This window comes from Sus scrofa, chromosome 14 (genome assembly GCF_000003025.6).
Source record: "Sus scrofa isolate TJ Tabasco breed Duroc chromosome 14, Sscrofa11.1, whole genome shotgun sequence".
NCBI classification, from domain to species: domain Eukaryota; kingdom Metazoa; phylum Chordata; class Mammalia; order Artiodactyla; family Suidae; genus Sus; species Sus scrofa.
Window position 1 is genome coordinate 63,296,475 of NC_010456.5, and position 20,837 is coordinate 63,317,311.

A 20,837-nucleotide genomic window follows, 5' to 3' on the forward strand; every position below is an offset into this window, starting at 1 on the left:
AAAAATCCCGCAAGGCTTCATTGAATTCAATTTCTAGGCCTTGTCACAAACTTCCCAGGCAGCTACCAACAAGGGCTATGTTTCAGTCAGAAGTGTCAGGGGCTGTGAAGTTTAACCTTGACATGGATTACTACATAGTGTTGTTCAGTGGAATCCTTACATCCACAGATCCACTCCACGTAGTCAGACATTTCTCCTCCCAAATTATATACCTGAGGAGTCACGCCCACCCAACACAATCTGGGTCCTAGGTCAGTTGCTTAACTCTAACAAAAGTCTCAAAAGCTTAAAGGAATCTCTTCTCTCTTTGGCCTTAGGAACACCTGCCAAGGACCAGGGAACTAAGTAAACTGCAAGCACTTTGTTTCCCTGAATATATTCATCAGAGATTAAAGAAGTGAGAGGCCTCTGGTATGTAGAGCTGCCATCTAAAACAATTTTAAAATCTGACTCAGTGTGGCCACAGAACATTTCACAAAGCATATTTGGTAGGGTGTCAGTTTTAATAGAGGCTAAGGGCAAAGAAAGCCACCACCATGCACACTCTTCAAGCCAAGCTCTCAGAGGCCTCTGATCTTAGACACCAGGAATGAACATGTTTGTCCACGCAAAGCCAACGTGTTTGTGTCCAATCTACGGACTTACTTATAATATGGTCAAATGTCAAACAGATAACCCTTTTATTTTATCTCCACTCCCCCAGCCTCCCTCCCAAACAAACAAAAACAGCCTAAATTGCTCATTATAGGCAAGAGGCCAGAGATTCGGCTTCATAGAAGTTTTACTACTTTCGGTGGTTCACATTTTCCAAGAGGCTAGACCAATCTTCTCATTTACCAACCCCAATCTTAAATAAACTGTTTCCACCAACTTTCCCCTCCTCTCAAACCCCCACTCACCAAAAACATCTCTTTCAGCCAAGAAAGCTGCAGAAGAGGCTTGGAAGTGGCTGCCTCTGCAAATTCCTCCCCCTTCCTATCAAAAGGGCACTTCAAGAACTTTACAGTCTGGAGACTTGTGAATATTGCTCCAATTCCATTCACCAGAGCTGGATTTGAGCATGTGAAGTCTCTTTAGGCAATCAACTTCTCTCCAAGCAGCCAATCCCACAGAAACTTTGGTGGAAACCTGCTTCCTAAGCAAATTCAGGATGCCATCCAGTTCCCAAGCGTGAGCTAGCACAAAGGAAGCTTCCACACACGCTTACTCCTCCACTGCAGACTTTTCTCGCAAGGGGGGCATCCTAAACTTGCCCCATTTCCTTTTCTAGAGTGTGATCTTTGGTCCATCCCCACGTTCATGCCTTTTTCTCCATCTGCACGTTCAGTTCTAATCAGCTATTGTGCAACAGCTGCGGCAATTTAGCCCCTTGATTTCGTGACATAGTCCTCTCTCCTCCCGGCTGGGAAACTGTTTTGATCTGAATAGAGTTGTCTGTATGGGGATTCTGCATGTTAATGATGTGGCTAGCTGGCAGGGATGTTAGGTGAGAGCACACAGTGTACTTTTTCCAGTTACGTTTCGCCTCATCACAGCTAATAGGGGCCTTTCTAAGGGCCTGCTACGCTAGAAGGGAGAACTGCACACCTAATCTTATCCTCTTCGGGGGAGCCTCCAGGGGCCAGGTGGAAAGAGAACAGACAGCCTGTTCTCCCACCAAGTCTCTGGACTCCGAAGCAAAATAACCGAGACACTCCACCGCCCGTGAAGCAAACACGTATATCTTGCTCAGCCAAGGAGTCAGTCGATCCCCTTCACCCAGGCTTCAGCTTGTCCAGGCTTCAAACCGTTCCCCCCGTCCAGGCCAGTCTAAGATGCTGCGTTCTCCCGGCTATATACCGCCGCCGCCACCCCCACCCGCCCCCTGTCCAAGGAAAGGACTTCCAACGTGGTGGGAGCATCAGCTCCGGTACCCGCCCTTCCCTCTCGATCCCGGCCAGAAAACTCCACTTCCCGGATTCCCGGCCACTCTCTCCCGCGCCCTCCCCGGGCGACCCAGCCAGCGCCGTCCAGATGCCAGCCAAGTGCCCAGCCCAGCTGCGCACTCCCCGCACCCCAAACTAGGCCCCTGGAACAGGCCCCAGCCGCCTCTCTCTCCCTCAGCCTAGGTCTCCCAGATTCTGGACGCACCCCTCAGGCAGACGAGGACTGGAAAAAGTCCCACCCCGCCCCCCAGCCACGCCGCCGACCTCCAGCTCTGCCCAAGAGGGGCCTCCTCCCCAGAAGCGACAAGGGAACGTGGGTGGCGGTCCCAGCAGCCTCCTCCCGCACCCCGCGAGGGGCCTGGACCCCCGGGGAGGGCAGACCCGAGCGGCCCCGAAGGGACACCTCCCTCTCCCCCACCCTCCCGGGCCGGCAGGTCTTGGCAGGGAGCTTGCTCGCTGCGGGTCCTCGAGAGCCTGGGAGAAGTCCGGGGGACTGCCCGGGGTGGGGTGCAGCCTCTCCCCGGGGCGGGAGGAGGTCGCCCGCTGCCGCGCGCCCCCCGGGAGGGGGGGTGCACTCACGATGGTCACGCTGGCTTTGCGCAGGTCGCGGTTCTCCTCCTGCAGCGCCTTGCACTTGAGTTTGTAGGTCTCCAGCTCAATCTTGAGCACCTTGTTCTCCTGCTGCAGCGAAGCCAGGCGGTTGGTGAGCTCCTCCAGGCGGAACGGCGAGATGACAATGCCCCCCGATTTTCCCCCGCCGCCGCCGCCGCCTCCGCCTCCCCCGCCGCCGCCACCGCCGCCCGAGGTCGACGAGCAAGACGACTGCATGGCTGCCGAGCTGCCGCTGTTGCCCCCCGCCCCGTCCGTGTCGCTCTCGCTGGCGCTGTCCGCCATGACCGCGGCGGGCTGGGGAGACAACCAGGAGGAGGAGCGGGGAGGCGGCGGCGGCGAAGGCTGGGCTGCAAATGAGTGGGCGCCGGGCGAGCACAGGGGAGCGCCGATCTGGGCGCCTGGCACCAGGGCGCAGACTCCGAACGGCGGCAAGAGAAAGAGAGGGAGCTTCCCGCTGCCAAGGGACCTCCTCTGCCAGAGAACAGAGACCCCGCCCGGGCTCGGGCAGTATTGCACTGGGGCTCGCTCCAGCCGGGCCTGGCGCGCTCGCTTAGGCCGCCCAGCAAAGCAGGCCGAAAAGCTCCGAGACCCGCCTGCCGCCGCCGTCAGCCTTCTGGCGTCCGCCGGCGGGCTGGGGACGCGCGGGGCGGGCCGGTGCCTGCCGACCAGGTCAGCCTCCGCACCAGCTGCTCCCCCGCCACACGTGTTCAGAGGGAGGGCCTCCCACCTCTCTCTGCCCTAAGCCCGCCGCCGCCCAGCCTCTTCCGGGCTCGCGCCCGCTCCTGGGAAAAGGAAACCTAATGCCCCACTAGCCTCGCAGGTGCTGAGGACACGTGGAAAGGTCAGCCCGGCTCCGGCACCCAGCCCCAGCCGAGTTGTGGCCCCATCTTCTGGCGACTGTTGTGTGCTCCTGTCTCCCTCTGTCTGCTTCAAACACAGACGCAGCCCTTTTAGTTGGATCTCAGCGAGCTTGCCTAGGAAGGTTTGGAGAGCGTTCACAGAACGTTAAGTTCCTCTGCAAGGAGCCAAGGAGGGCGACGCGACAGCACCCACAGGTTAACCTCCTTAAGAAAAAAATTGCAGGAGAGACAATGTCTTTTCTCCTCCTCCTAATCATCTCGTAAACCACACTGTGCTCAATTGTTTAAACAAGGTGCAAGGTTTTTTTCCTTTTCTCTCCGTATCTTGCAGACAATGCCAGGACCTGTCGTGCAGTAGGATTAAGACAGTAACATTTATCTAATCCAAAAGAAAAAAAGATAAACACTTTTTGTGGATTAAAATATCCCTTTAAGTGCCAACTTTCCAAAGTAACTGCGGACAGAGCATTATGCTATACAAATAGTGATTAAGTGGAAATAGAACATGACCATCATTTGCCTTTACTATCATCTTGCCCACTCCTAGAAAACTTTAAGAAGTCAAAAAAAAAAAAAAAAATTACCCTACTGTGGTCTAATACAGGGTTTTAGTTTTGAAGCATAAGAAATGCAAGATCAAAACTTGTATTTCCCCTTTACCGTCCCAAACAAAGGCTTACAGGAAATTGGCCCAGCAGGTGAGGTGATTCTAAACACTTTACACTGTTGACACAAAACAGCTTTCACTTATGTATAAAAATCAGAAAATGAAACTGACCAGACTAGTTTTATTTTCCAAGCTTAGTCAACAGAAGAACAAACCTGGAAACAGGGGAAAAAAGTGTAAATTTTTTTTCTATTGCTTTGAACTTCTGGGAAAGTTTGTAATGTGTTAGGAAGGATAAAGAAGTGCTTTAATGATTTTTATTTCAACTCCTCCATTGTCTTTAAACCTAAATTTGACCTAATGATTACAGTGTTAATTCAACAGCTAATTCCTAACAGCAGGTACCTGGGAATAAACTAAAATGCCAAGGGTTCCAAATGACATCATCTTTTACCAAGATGGCTGCTTGCAGCAGACAGCTCCAAAATGCCAATGGCAATTAAACCCCAAATTTGTCCTAATTATTTAGTTTAGTACTAGAGGACTTCTGAACTCAGCCATTATTGGTGTAGCAGGAGAACAAAAAAAAAAGTTGACTTTACTCTTCAGAAACATATAGCCAATGTCAACAATTCTGTTAGAAGTGATCCAGTTTAGTATTCACTGAGACTTAACTCCTCTCCCTCACTTTTTCCTTTTGAGGATGTGCTACTTAAGACAAGCAGCTCCTCAGATTGGAAGTGGCTTCTGGAAATCTCACTTGCTGGGTGAAATGGAGGGGTAAAGCTAGCAGGGAGTCGTGCCACATGGGGAAACTCAGACTTAACAGCATTCTTTCCGCTTTACCCCAGCACCGTGATAGAATCTTAAGAGCCAGTCTGGCTTCCATACTTCACAAGTTTCCATTGTTCCCTATCCCATAGTATCTTAAAGCTTCCACTTTCAGAGCTTACTTAAAAACATTCCTTCCAGGCAAAGCTGGGAGCAAGCTGGCTCTCTCTCAGCTTTATCACCAACTGCCTCAGAAAGAGGACTTAAATGCTTCAAGTCAGCGGAGGGGTGGAGTTTCAAGAGCCTGACTTTCTTAAAGGGCCCACGTTACAGTAACTTAAAATGGATTGGTCTGAATAGAATTAGGACAAAAACTGCTTTTTGACACGATACTTGAGGCAATAACTGCGTTTAAAAGACATTAAGAGGAAAGCCATCTTCTTAAAGCTTCCCTGCTGATACAGATGGAAATAAACGAGGGAATTTTTTTTCACTGTGGTTTTTATTGTTATTGCAAAGCAGAAGCGTGTCTAATTTTCTACTTCTTGTAAAAGTGATTACCCTTATAAACAGACCGTTTATCACAACATTAGTTCAGTAATAGCATTACGATGGAAACACTAGTTAGAAAACCAATAATATCATTTCTCTGCTTTCTGGGGGAAATGAATCAGAAGTGTGTGCTGCCTGGAGGAAGAAGAGACCAATGTAGGCCATCATTTTCATTGGAGAAATAACAAAATCTACCTTTGTCCTAAATTCAAACTGCAAAAATATAAAAACAATGAAAAAGAATACCTAGAGTCTAATTGCAAGGCACAACATCAAAATCTTTTGGTCTAATGCCATTTTTGTAGCTGATTTACTCTCTGACCTTGGAACTTTCAATAACAAAGTTAAAATAAGGGCATAAATCATAGGAAATTTGTTTAATTCTCTTTTTTTTTTTAATGGCTGCACCTGTAGCATACAGAAGTTCCCTGACCAGGGATTGAATCTGAGCTGCAGCTGTGGCAACACCAGATCCTTTAACCCACTGTGCCAGACCACAGATGGAACCAGCAACTCTGCAGTCACTTGAGCCACCACAGTCAGGTTCTTGACCCACTGTGCCACAGAGGGAACTCCTGTTATTTAACTTTTAATGCTGTACACACCTAGTTACATTACTGTCAAATATAAGTGATTTCATGCAAATCGAATGGATTTGGTGGTTGCAGAACCCACCATTTCAGTTTTAAAAAGAACTGGAGTGAAGCAAGTATGAGCTGACTATCACAGAGGGTCAGAATTTGGATAGACTCATAGAATGTGCCACTGTGGTGCTATCATTTCTTGAAAGGTAGTTGATAGTATTTATTTAACTGTACCTTGATTTAGAGGCTAAGTCTGCTCCCTGGGTCCAGTATAAGGTTTCTTACCCTTGGCACTGTTGACACTTAAAGCTGGGAAAATCTTCATTGGGGGTACAGGGAGGGGGGCTGTCCTGTGAATTGTAAGATGTTTAACAGCACTCCCAGCCTCTAACCCACTAGATACCAACAGCATGCCAACCAAACGTATCTGCAGGAGTTCCAGCTATGGCATCGTGGGTTAAAGGATCCGATGTAGGTCACAGCTAAGGCAGAGATTCGATCCCTGGCCCAGGACTTCCATGTGCCAAAAGTATAGCCGTAAAATAAGATAATAATAATAGTAATAAAAAGTGTCTCCAGACATTGCAAAATATCCTCTGAGGCGCAACATTGCCCGTGGTTGAGAACCGCTGATCTAGTGAAACAGTTACTTTTGCAGGGCAAAAGGAGGCCCACTTGGGAGTGGCTCAGGCCACATATTGATAGCATACCACTGAGTCATTAACAGGAGCTCCCTCTCATTTCAAATTCCTTGTGTCACCTAGCCAGCTCGGAGATACTGGACCCAACAGCCACATCCACACTTCTTACTATGGCTTGTCTTCAACCACCCTATTTCTTTAACACACCTTTTCAATATTTTACACTTATTCATGTTTAACTGGCCTTGCACATGCACTATCCCACCCAGGAAAGAGATCAAGTCTGCAAGATTAATTACATATCATATCTATATCCTGCCATTTGTGTTTTACTCATTATTGGTTCACAGGGAATCAAAACCCCTTCTACAAACAGCAGTCTAAGGAAATAAGTCATTAGCTAAAATAAATCAGGATGCTATTTAATTATTCCCTTGGCTGCAGGGTGTCCTTCTTTCTGTCTTGTTCCAAACCTCTAGATGGAGAGCCTTATCTGGTCATTGTTTTTACTCTATTAGCATTGTCTTCTTTCAATTAGGAACAACTGAACTACTACCTGCTCAGTTTTTTACTTTATTAAGTGATTAAATTTTAAAACCCTCAAGGAGTTAAATTATTTAGCAGATTGACATACCTGAACAGAGAACTATCAAAGTAGAAGATAAATCTGAGAAAATTAGGATGCCGCATAGAGACATACCAAGTTATAAGAGCACACAGGAGATGGAGTTCCTGCTGTAGCACAATGGGTTAAGAACCTGACTGAAGTTGCTCAGGTGGCTATAGAGGCATGGATCAATCCCCAGCCCTGTGCAGTGGGTTAAAGGATCTGGACTTGCAGCTGTGGGTAGATTCAGTCTCTGGCCCAGGAACATTCATATGTCACAGGTGTTGCCATTTAAAAAAAAAGAGGATAGAGCAACAAATCCTGACACACATATAATAGGTATTCAAGAATTATAAAACAAAGAGGAAGAATGAAGAGGCAATATTTAAAGTGATTGCTGACAACTTTTTGGAACTTTTTTGGAACTTAATATGAATGGTCATATTAAGAATGTAAAATGAGAATGGAATAAGATAAATAAAAACAAAGCTATATAAAAAGAAATTCACACATATACTGGTAAAAATTCTGAAGACCAAATGCAAAAAAATGAAAGCAATCTTATATAAAACCAGAAAGAGAAAAAAACAACAACAGAAAAATTGTTCTTTAAAGAAAAGTTACTAACAATTAGAGTGTCAATAGATTTCTTAGCAGCAATAGAAGCCAAACGACAATGCAATTATGTCAAAATGCTAAGAGAAAATAACTATACTAGGATTCTATGCATGGATATTCAAATTTTTAAAAATAAAACTCAATTAAAGATATAAGACAAATACAATGCCACTAACATGGTCCAACTAAAAGAATTTCTAGATGCTTTACTGGAAGAAGTAAGATAAAAGAAAGTATCATGGGCAAAGAAACTTGGAAGGAAGTAGATAAATTTAAACAAATACTAATTATGTAAATTAAAATAATAATGATAGCGAATAATGGGAGTTAAAAACAATTTTAATAATTACTATCTTAGGGAGAATTACAATACTGGGAAACAACAACAAATTAATAGAGCAGAATTAGAGTTAAGGCATTCTAAAAACTTTATGTTCAAAAGGAAAATGGAGATCATGATTTGCTTAAGTTTTTGAGTAACATATGTTAAAATTTTAGAGTAATCCACTAAAGGAATAGAAATGAAAATTTTAACTTCCAAATCAGTAGAGGGGAATAAAGGAGAACAGCAAATGCTTGATCAATCCACTAGAGGATTAAGAGTTCTCTTATAATAATAATGAGTTCTCTTGTGGCTCAGCAGCTTAATGACCTGGCATCACTGCAGCAGCTCAGGTCACTGCTGTGGTGTAGGTTCGATCCCTGGCCCAGGAACTTTCATATGCTACTGGGTGTGGCCCAGAAATTAAAAATTAAAATTAAAAAATTAAAAGCTAAAAGGAGAAAAGAGAACAGAGAAAATCAGAAATAGAAACCACACACATAAGCAAAAAATCAGAGAAATTCATGCAAATATATGAGAAAGCATAATAACTATAATTGATCCTACCTATAAAAACAGCAAGATAATCAGACTAGGAAAAAAATCAGCCATATTTTTATAAGACCATAAGACATTTAAACTAAGTACTTTGAAAAAAAATGAAAAATGGTGTATTTTACAAAAACCTACAATAGAAAACTGAAGAATCATGGACTTGGAGAAGAGACTTGTGGTTGCCTGATGGGAGGGGAAGGGAGTGGGAGGGATCGGGAGCTTGGGCTTATCAGACACAACCTAGAATAGATTTACAAGGAGATCCTGCTGAATAGCATTGAGAACTATGTCTAGATACTCATGTTGCAACAGAAGAAAGGGTGGGGGAAAAACTGTAATTGCAATGTATACATGTAAGGATAACCTGACCCCCTTGCTGTACAGTGGGAAAATTAAAAAAAAAAAAATTTATCATAGAAAAAAAAAAAAAAAGAAAACTGAAGAAGCCATATTAAAATGTCTCTCAAAGAAATCAAAAGTGCTATCAGTGCTATAAACTACAACAGAAAGCAGAACATAATAACTAGAGAAAGAAATTACATTTTTATGTACCTAGTAATATAGCCTCAAATATATGTATTAAAAATTAACAGTTATAAGTTGACAAATCCACAATTATCATCTGTGACTGCAGCACATCTCGCTGTTGAAAGATTAAGCAAATAGAAAACTTAAAAGAATGTGAAAGATTTTGACTACAATTAACAAGCTTGATCAAATATGTGTGTGTGTTTGTGTGTGTGTGTGTACACCTGCACTTAACAATTGTAGAACACATGGAACAAGCCTTATTTTCAGGCACATGACTTACCAAAACTGACAATGAACTAGGTTACAAGGCAAGTTTCAACACATAATATCTCATATTTATTAGGTGCTTACTCTGTGCCAGACACTGGCAAAATGCTTCAGTGCTTCACATGTGTTAACTTGTTTAATCCTCACAATAACCCTAGAGGAGTAGTTATTATTATCGCCATGGTAAAGATGAGGAAACTCATGCTAGGAGAAATAAAGAAAATTGCCCGAGCTCATCAACTGACAGATTGGACTGTGGTTCAAACTAATGTAGTCTGCAGATACACAGTTGTGTTGTTTTTTTGTTTGTTTTTTTTTTGTAGAGAGAAAAATTTTAAAGATACATTCTAGTAAACATTCTAAACACCCTGAATTGATAAGTTTTGCCATTTGGTCCTATTTCTTTAGTATTTTCCTCCTTTTCAAAGTCATAGAACACTTACAGGTAAGCCCCTTTAATAAGGACTCAGAGTTTGATTTCCAACCTCTTCTCCATTATAGATATATATCCTTCTAGTTTTATATGTATAGATATGTATCCTTCTAGTTTTGTATGTATTTTATACATTAAAAGACCAATATGTGCCACTATTAAACATATTTAATATTGTTTTTTGATGAGCATGTGCTAATTGCACATATACATAGATATCAATTTTTTTTTTTTTTAATGACTGCACCCATGGCATATGGCAGTTCCCTGAGCCAGGGATCAAATCTGAACCACAGCTGCAGCAACATGGATCCTTTAACCCACTGTACTGGGCCAGGGATCAAACCCAAACCTCCACAGTGACCTGAACTGCTGCAATCGGATTCTGTACCCAGTGTGCCAAGTCGGAAACTCCTATATGGGTATCAATTTTAAAAATTATATGGAGAGGGTAGGGAAGGTCATCTTGTGTAGAAAAAATGAGATTGCGGTTTAGACCAAAAAAAGAGTGAATACTTGAGTGAGGTCAGAGGAGAAGCTCTATGAGAGCAAGTGACAAGAGATGGAAATTAAGACAGATTTCCAGCATTTTTCTATGCCACAGGAAGGAATTTAGATTTTATCCTGTAGGAAATAAATTAGAACTCTTTTCCTTTCTAAAGAGGAAAGTAATATGTTCATCTTAAAGCAAAATAGAGACATCATAATATTTCACTCCAAATAATTTTCCTACATAACCACAATACAATTATTATCCCTGATAAAATTAACTGCATTTCCCTTAATATCATTTAATACTCTATTGATATCAAATTTTCACAATTGTCTCCAGCATGTCATCAACAGCTGGCTTATTCAAATCAGGATTTAATCGAAGACCACATATTGTATTGCATTTGGGGCTTTTTTGTCTTGTCTTTTTCATTGTAATAAAGCCCTCCCATCACTTTTTCTTTTTTTTTTTCTTCATCACTTTTTCATTTCATTAAAATACTGAAGATAATTGTAGAATATCCCACTTATAGCTTTGCCCAATTTCTTTCTTTAGAAATTGTTTTGGAGTTCCCGTCGTGGCGCAGTGGTTAACGAATCCAACTAGGAACCATGAGGTTGTGGGTTCGGTCCCTGCCCTTGCTCAGTGGGTTAAGGATCCGGCGTTGCCGTGAGCTGTGGTGTAGGTTGCAGGCGCGGCTCGGATCCCGCGTTGCTGTGACTCTGGCGTAGGCCGGTGGCTACAGCTCCGATTGGACCCCTAGCCTGGGAACCTCCATATGCCGTGGGAGCGGCCCAAGAAATAGCAACAACAACAACAACAACAAAAAAAAAGACAAAAAAGACAAAAAAAAAAAAAAAAAAAAAAGAAATTGTTTTAATTTTTTCTCTGCCCTTTGTATATCCTGTAAATCAGAATTTAGATATGAAGCTTCTTTTTTTTAAGATTTTTATTTTTCTATTATAGCTTTTTTTTTTTTTTTTTTTTTTTTTTTTTGTCCTTTTGCCTTTTCTAAGGCCGCTCCCGAACATGGAGGTTCCCAGGCTAGTGGTCTAATCGGAGCTGTAGCCGCTGGCCCACACCAGAGCCACAGCAACGCGGGATCTGAGCCACGTCTTTGACCTACACCACAGCTCACAGCAACGCCAGATCCTTAACCCACTGAGCAAGGCCAGGGATCGAACCCGCAACCTCATGGTTTCTAGTCGGATTCGTTAACCACTGCTCCACGACGGGGACTCCAAAAGATGTACTTTTTGTAGAAAAAAATTGCTTGCCAAGAATGAATAGTAAACCTAAATGTAACCATTTAACATATTGAATCTGAAGTTTAACATGTACCCCTTCCCCCAAAGAAAACTCCCTTGTGGTCTGAAAGTTTTATAAGATGGTGCTACCAAACAAAGAAAACAAATAATCCCTGTCTTATACAAAGTGTTCCAGAAAATAGAAAAACAAGGAAATAACCCACAACTATTTTATGAGGATAATAAACCTGGTACTAAAACCAGACAGGGGCAGTACAAAAAAAAAAAAGAAAAAAAAAGTTAAGTGTTAGACTTCTAACTATTCACCAAAATTGTTCATATCCCCCAACCTCCCTTGCAGTCAGTTATGAACACATGACATTTTTCCCCAGAGTGGATATGTGTCACCACCACCATACACAGAAAATGAAAAATTTCAAGCACGTGGGGGGTCCCCTGCTGGTTCAGTGGGTTAAGCTTCCAGCATTGCACTGCTGTGGTTCAGGTCACTGCTATGATATCAGTTCAACCCCTGGCATGGGAACTTCCTCATGACACAGGTGTGACCAAAAGAAGAGTTTCAAACATAGTCTTTAGTACTTTTTTTCCTTTATGATTAACTGTAACATTGACCTCCAGGTCTACCATAAAGAACCCACATTCAAGATGGCAGAGCCTCTGTCCACCTTGATCCCTGAACGATTACATGTAGCAGATGAGATCTTGGCATCTCATATAACTGACAAAGGATTAGTATCAGAATATATGAACAACTCCTACAAGTGGATTTAAAAAAAAAAAAAAAAAGGACAAAAAAAATCCATTAATTAAAAAAAAAAAAGGCAAAAGCTATTGATCAGGCAAGTCAAAAGAAGTACAAAACCAAATCATCAGCAAACAAATGACAAAATACTCAATCTCACAGTCTCACTAGTAATCCAAAATAATACCACAGTGCGAAGTTCCCATAGCACAGTGGGTTAAGAATCTGACTGCAGCAGCTTGGGTCCTACAGAGGTGCAGGTTTGATGCCCAGCCCTGCGCAGTGGGTTAAAGGATCCGGTGTTGCCACAGCTGTGGCTCAGTTTTGATCCTGGCCTGGGAACTTCCATATGCCCCAGGCATGGCTTTAAAAACAAACAAATAAAAAACAAGAGAAAATAATACCACAGTGAGATAACCTTGCATAACCTTCAAACTGGCAACAAAATTTACATCCAACAATATCAAGTGTTGGTGAGAACATCTCATTTGTTATTGACAGAAGTGTAAACTGGAGAAAAAATTGGTAATAACTAATAAAGTTGAAAATGCACATTTCTTATAATTAGCAATTCTATTACTTAGTATACATTCTAGAAAACAATTGCACACAAACAAGGAAACAAACAGAATCTTTGTAAAATTTTGTGAAAGAGCAAACATAGGAATAAATAAACGTTCATCAGTAGAAAAGCAGATAAATAAATAATTAAAGCAGATAAATAAACTCATTCTATGCAGCATAGATAATTCTCAAAAACATGTTCAAGGAAAACAAAACAAGTAGCAGAGATATAGTACATATGATACAATTTACATAAAGTTCAAAGGTGGGCAAAACAGTGACCATTTGTGGTCATGTGTAATAAATATATGCAGTAGTTATATAAAAGATATACATAATGATAAACAAATACAGGATAGTGGTTGCTTCCAGGAAGAGAGAAAAGATAACAGAGGGCTTTGCCTGTCTCTGTAATGTTTTATTTCCTTAAAAAAATAAGCACAGAAAGGATTACATGTAAATGTAACAAAACGTTAAGATTTGATAAGACTAGATCCTACATGCCTGTTTGTTCAATATTTTTCTGTATGTTTACAATACAATTGGCCATATTTACGAATTTGCCTACTCCCTAAAATTTATTTGTAATTCCCAAATCAATACACACGGTGCTTTTTTGGTCATGAGAAGACATGTGCTGAAGACAGAAAACTTGAGTCACTTGATAGGCAAGTTCCCAGCTGAGGCAGAAGAAGACAGCACTGTCTTTTTGTTTCCGCTCTTAACCTGTAAATAGTGACCTCTTCATGGTCTATTTGGTGCCTCACCTTTTGCATTGTTGTGTTTCTTTGTTGATGATTTCATTGTTTAAAATGGCCCTCCAGTGCACAAGAAAGTTGTGGTGCCTTAGGGAGGAAATAATTTATGTCAGATTTGCTGCCTTCAAGCATGAGTTATAGTGCTATTGGACAGGAGTTCAGTATTCATCAATGAACAATATATATTAAACGAGATGTCTTTAAAGAGAAACTCACATAGAACAAGCCTATGTATTGATGGACATGAAAAATTGTGACCAGAAGCTCATAGGAACCAAATTCTGTATTTCCCCTAGAAGCAATGGCTCAATATTTGCTAATTTCCTAGGTCAGGGACAGGGAAATTTCCCCCCTACACACCTCTAGTTCTTTTCACTGGTCTAAGGATTAACGTGACACATGAAGGTTTAACAGGAGAAAACCAAATTAATTTGTACCCACAGAGATCTGATGGAAATGGGACCTCCAAACTGATCAAAGCAGGCTGTTTATATATCATTTTTAGACAAACAATTATTTGTAGAGATTTAATGAGTGTTTGTGCTTAGGGTGGCAGAATAATGAAGAAGTAACAAAGTTTGTTTAAAGCTTTCTTAGCTTTAAATTCCCTAATTTAAATAATCCTTATTTCCATCTCTGGAAATAAGAATGTTTTCTATCCTGGTACAGAGAGAGGACTTTCACATGGGAGATTTATTTCCTGCTTTCAGGGAGAAAGAATGGGGTGGGAGTGGTTTTTTGTTTGTTTTATTGAAATAGAGTTCATTTACAATATTATATTAGTTTCAGGAGTACAGCCAAGTGATTCAGTTGCATATATATATATATATATACACACACACACATATCTTTTTTCAGATTCTTTTCACTTATAGGTTATTGAAAAATATTGATTATAGCAGTTCCCACTGTGGCACAGTGGGTTAAGGATCCAGTGTTGCTGCAGCTGTGGTTCAGAAGAAATCCCTGGCCCAGAGACTTCCATATGCCACAGATGCAGCCACTAAAAAAATAAATAAAAATATTGAGTACAGGAGTTCCCGTCATGGCGCAGTGGTTAACGAATCCGACCATGAGGTTGCGGGTTCGGTCTCTGCCCTTGCTCAGTGGGTTAACAATCCGGTGTTGCCGTGAGCTGTGGTGTAGGTTGCAGATGCGGCTCGGATCCCGAGTTGCTCTGGCTCTGGCCTAGGCTGGCAGCTACAGCTCCGATTGGACCCCTAGCCTGGGAACCTCCATATGCCGCAGGAGTGGCCCAAAAAATAGCAAAAAAAAAAAAAAAAAGATAAAAATATGTATATATTGAGTATAGCTCCCAGTGATATACAGTAGGTCCTTGTTAGTTATCTGTTTTATATGTAGTATTGTGTATGTATTAACCCCAAACTCCTAATTTGCACAGTCTTTCTCCTTTGGTAATCTTAAATTTGTTTTCTATATTTGTGAGTCTATTTCTGATTTGTAAATAGGTTCATTTTTATCTCTTTTTGTTTGTTTTTTAGATTTCACATATAAGGAATATCATATGATATTTGTCTTCCTCTAGCTTACTTCAATTAATCTCTAGATCCATCCATGTTGCTGCAAATGACATTATTTCCTTCTTTTTGATGGCTGTTGTATAAATATACCACATCTTCTTTATCCATTCCTCTGTCAATGGACCTTTAGGTGGTTTCCATGTCTTGGCTACTGTAAATAGCTCTGCAGTGACTGGGATGCAGGTGTTTTTGTTTGTTTGTTTGTTTGTTTGTTTTTTGCCACACCCATGGCGTGCAGAAGTTCCCAGGCCAGGGATCAAATTAAAGCCATAGCAGCGACCCAAGCCACTGCAGTGACAACACTGCATCCTTAACCCACTGAGCAAGGCCAGGGATTGAACCCGCATCCTCATGGATATTAGTTGTGTTCATTACCGCTGAGCCACAATGGGGACTCCCATTTGTTTTTAACATGTGTGTTCTCTTATGATGAACCAGGGATCACTGATCACAAAGCAGAGTCTGTTGAGTGTGATTCACTATCTCATCCATGTTTGTTACTCTATCTATTCCTTTCTCCCCTCTCTTCATTCCCCGCTCCTTCCCTTCCTTCCTTCTTTCCTTTCTTCTGCCCTTCCTCCCTTCCTCCCTCTCTTCCTTCCTTCCATTTCAAACTTTTCACCATGGAAGTTTTAACACAGATTCAAAACAAACTGTATAATGAATTTCCTATGAATCTGAGAGTACTGTATGTGGTCAGAAAGATTCAGCATCTAGCTTCAACTATGACCATCATTACATAGCCAATTTAAAAAAAAAAAATCAAGGGGGAGGCAGAGGGAGTGGGATGGACTGGAATCTGGGTTAGCAGATGCAAACTACTGCATTTGGAATGGATAAGCAGTGAGATCCTGCTGTATAGCACAGGGAACTATATCTAGTCACTTATGATGGAACGTGATGGAGGATAATGTGGGAAAAAGAATGTAGATATATATGTGACTGGATTACTTTTCTGTAGAGTAGAAATTGATAGACCACTGTAAACTAACTGTAATGGAAAAAATAAAAATCATTAAAAAAAATCTATGGGCCGATTGATTCTTGTGTTAGATGTGGTACTCTGACAAATAAATATGAAGACAGGATAAGGTGAACAGAGATTTTTTTAGGAAAATACCTGAGGGGAAAGGGGAAGAGAGCCAGAGGAGGCTAGGAGAGCTGCTAGAGGGCAATGCAAGGTCTAACCCCTGTGGAGAAGAGAGGGGAGGCAGGGTGGCTCAGAAAAGTCTCAGACCTCAGTGCATGTTTAAAAAACCTTTCACAAAGCCACTGGGGAATTTTTGAGCCTAGGTGACAGGTCAGATGAGTCCTCCCCCATCCTAGGGATGGGCCTGCCTTAGATCTCTCTGCACTCAGCCATTGGCTGGGAGTAGTCCATGGGAAGCGTGGTCTCCGTGTACACTGGCAATTTCAGAGTACGAATCAGCTGGGTGCCATTTCCTACATCCACCGAGCATTTTCACAGACAAAATTGCACATAAATTCAAAATTTGCATTATGCGCAGATCATTTCCTAATAAATCAATTGCACTGGAATAAATTCTCATTTTCAAAACAAGTGTTATAGCAAAACTGACAGAATAGCAAAGGCTAGGGAGTTCCCATTGTGGCTCAGCAGTAATGAACCTGACTAGTAGCTGTGAGGACATGGGTTCAATCCCTGGCCCCACTCAGTGGGTTAAAGATCCAGCATTGTCATGAGCTGTGGTGTAGGTCATATATGCAACTTGGATCTGGCCTTGCTATGGCTGTGGCATAGGCTGGCAGCTCGAGATCTCATTTGACCCCTAGCCTGGAAACTTCCATATGCTGCTAGTGCAGCCCTTGAAAGAAAGAAAGAAAGAAAGAAAGAAAGAAAGAAAGAAAGAAAGAAAGAAAGAAAGAAAGAAAGAAAGAAAGAAAGGAAAGAAAGAAAGAAGGAAAGAAAGAAAGAAAGAAAGAAAGAAAGAAAGAAAGAAAGAAAGAAAGAAAGAAAGAAAGGGAAAGAAAAGAAAAGAAAAAGAAAAAGAAAAGAAAGGAAAAGCAACGGCCATCTCTGCCTCTCCTTCAAATAGCACTGAAAAAATCCATTGAAAAATAAGGGAAACTGGTAGATCACTCGACTCACCCCCACTCCAGGAAAGATTATGTGCTAGAGTTCAGTCTCATTTCCTTGATACGAGTGTGTTGATCAATTTCTAAGTGTTTGTCAGAAAGAATGAGGTAGAATCAAACAGGCCTTTGGAAAAAATACAAAAAACATGCATTTGATACTATGTTTACATGGCCAAAACCTAAAGGAAATTCTTTGGAGAAATTGATATATCATCTGGCAAATTGCCTCTAATCCTTTGACTTTTTTTTAGGTTGTTCACTGTGACCACTTTATTTTTTCTTTTCTTTCTCTTGACCCCAAAGTTTGTCAATTAAAAAAAAATTTTCCCCCCAGATTTCCCTGGAATACATTTTTTGTCCAGGAAAGTACTAATCAAAAACTTTTAAAGGCCTTGAATTCCCTATTCTCTACAGAAAAAAAAAAAAGTGATTAAACATCCGACTTTGGCAATGTCAGTATAGTGTTTCTTTATAGTAGCAAATTTATGAAGAAAATTTTCCTAATATTTCTGTAATCCGGGAAGGAATGGAGCAGTATAGGAAAAGGTACCAAATGGACATAGGAGATTGAATTATATAGCTTTTGTTTTTATTTTATTGTGATATATTTATAATTTCAGGCTCCACAACATTCGCTGGAATGAATATTTATTGGAGCCTACTCAAAAATAAATTTTAGGGAGTTCCCGTTGTGGCCCAGCAGTAACGAACCCAACTAGTATCCATGAGGATGCAGGTTCTATCCCTGGCCTCGCTCAGTGGGTTAAGGATCCGGCATTGCAGTGAGCTATGGTGTAGGTCATAGACTCGGCTCAGACCCCGTGTTGCTGTGGCTGTGGCGTAGGCTGGCAGCTATAGCTCTGATTCGAATCGTAGCCTGGGAACTTGCATATGCCTTGAGCGCGGCCCTAAAAAAAGAAGAAAAAAAAAGAATAAATTCTAGGAATTCCTGCTCTGGCACAGTGGGTTAAGAATCTAACTGCAGTGGCTCAGGTCCATGCAGAGGCAAAGGTTTAATCCCCTGGCTTGGTACAGTGGGTTAAAGGATTCAGTGTTGCCACAGCTTCAATCCCTGGTTCAGGGAACTGCCATATGCTGCCTGTGTGGCCATTTAGAAAAAAAAAAAAAGATACATTTTAGAGACTCTGTTTTCCTCCACAGAAATTTTGATTTTTTTTCAACTATATTGACCAGTTAATTAATACTGGTTCACTTTTTAACCGCCCTATATTTATATTATTTTCCTCCACAACTCTGTGATTTGGGTTTTTAAGATGATTTTATTGGACTATACAAGGACAATAAATATAATTTTATGGGTGATAATTTCACTTTTTGGCAAATAATCCTTCACTTGTTCTACTTTGTTATTCATTTCTTTAATGAAGAATATTCTAATGTGATTCTTTTTTTGGGGGGGTGCCTCACCCACAGCATATGAAAGTTCCCAGGCCAGGGATTGAATCTGAGCCATAGCTGTGACCTACGCTGCAAGTGTGGCCATGCTGGATTCTTTAACCCACTGCAACAGGCCAGGGATCAAACCCAACCCTCTACTGCAACCCAAGCCGCTGTAGTCGGATTCTTGTTGTTGTCCTTTGTTTTTGTTTTTTTGTCTTTTTAGGGCTGCACCTGATGTATATGGAGGTTTCCAGGCTAGGGGTCAAATTGGAACTGTAGCTGCTGGCCTACACCATAGCCACAGCAATGCTGGATCCTTAACCCATTGAGCAAGGCCAGGGATCAAACCTGTGTCCTCACGTATGCTAGTCAGATTCATCTCTGTTGAGCCATGTCGGGAACTCCTTTAGTCAGATTCTTAACCCACTCTGCCATAGCAGGAATTCCTTCAATGTGATTCTTAAAGTAATGTTTGCATAAGTGATACATAATAATGAGTTATTAACCACTTTAATACTGCTTTTTGAAACTATTACAGTTTAATTCTCATGTAACAACCTAATAATTAAGAAATAAATTGCATTTTGAAGATGGCAATTAAAATTCTGTTTTTCTCTTACTGAGAAAATTAGAAACAATTTCTTGCCTTTGGTTTTGGGAAATTTTACTCTATTTCAAATAGTTGAAACTGTCTTCTGAATAAAAATCATTAAAAAGCCTTATGTTTTTAATTAAAGGGAAAGAATTAAGCATTTACTTGCTGTTTTAAAAGGAAATGTAGTTCAGCTTCAGTTAATGAGGATAAATGCTCCTTTACAAAAGCATATCAGCTAATAAAGGAGGAAGAGATGATCCAATTAGAAAGTCAGAATCGTGCATCCTCTACCCCCATGAAATAAATGATGTAGGCAAAAGTCTTCAATCGATAATAAGTAATCAGGTGGAACGTTGTTGAAAAACAGGATATTCTCATGAAACCAAAGCATTTGTTCCAGACAAAGGGAAAAATTATCTTTATGATGAAGCAACATGACAGTCACTACCTTAACCAAGTCATCAAATTTAGAAATACAAATTGTAGAATAGGCAGAAATTGGCTGTCTATTAATAGAATGCTGAAAGACATTCTATGAAATATATGTGCTACAAATGTCTAACTCAAATTGAACTAGGTCTTTAGATTTAATATCCAGTGTATAGTAAATACAAGTGTTAGAGGAGCAAATTAAATGCACTGTAAGGAAAAAACAAATCAAATACTGAAGGCAGGACATTCTACAACATAGCTTCCTGGTCTCATAAAATACTCAATATCATCAAAGAAGAGTTGAAACAATACTCTAGAACAATATGTAAGAAACACAATAGTCAAAAGCAATGTATAGACTTGATTGGATCCTAGTTCAAAACAAAAACAAAAACAAAAAACCTATGAGAGATTTGAAAAATTGTTAAGAGAAATTAGAATTCTGACTCAGTATTGGATGCTATTAGAGAATTTTTTTTACATGTGATACTGGCATTTTAGTTACATAGGATAATTTTATTTTTATTTTTTATTTAATTAATTTATTTTTTGTCTTTTTGTCTTTTCTAGGGCTGTACCCTTGGCATATGGAAGTTCCCAGGCTACGGGAATAATCAGAGTTGTAGCCGATGGCCTTTGCCAGAGCCACAGCAATGCAGGATCTGAGCTACATCTATGACCTACATCACAGCTCATGGCAACGCCAGATCCTTAATCCACTGAGCGAGGCCGGGGGATCAAACCTGCAACCTCATGGTTCCTAGTCGGATTTGTTAACCACTGAGCCATGATGGGAACTCCTTTCTTATTTTTAGAAAATGCCTGCTGAAGAATTTAGAGGTAAACTGACATGTGGTCTGAAACTTCTTTTCAAATGGTTTAGCAAAAAAAAGTTATATAAGTATATAAAACATATAAAAATATTTTTATGGAGTTCCCGTCGTGGTGCAATGGTTAACGAATCCGACTAGGAACCATGAGGTTGCGGATTCAGTCCCTGCCCTTGCTCAGTGGGTTAAGGATCCGGCGTTGCCCTAAGTTGTGGTGTAGGTCGAAGACGC

The 20,837-nt window shown here is 41.1% G+C and overlaps 1 protein-coding gene across 1 annotated transcript in view; it reads right to left on the reverse strand.

Annotated features, from left to right (window-relative positions):
- Nucleotides 1-3,551, reverse strand: part of CCDC6 (coiled-coil domain containing 6) — a 124,376-nt gene extending 120,825 nt beyond the window's left edge. The window contains exon 1 of the mRNA XM_001929282.5: nt 2,505-3,551. Within this exon, the coding sequence (XP_001929317.3) occupies nt 2,505-2,819 (315 nt within the window). The 5' untranslated portion in view covers nt 2,820-3,551. The remainder of the gene's footprint in view (nt 1-2,504) is intronic.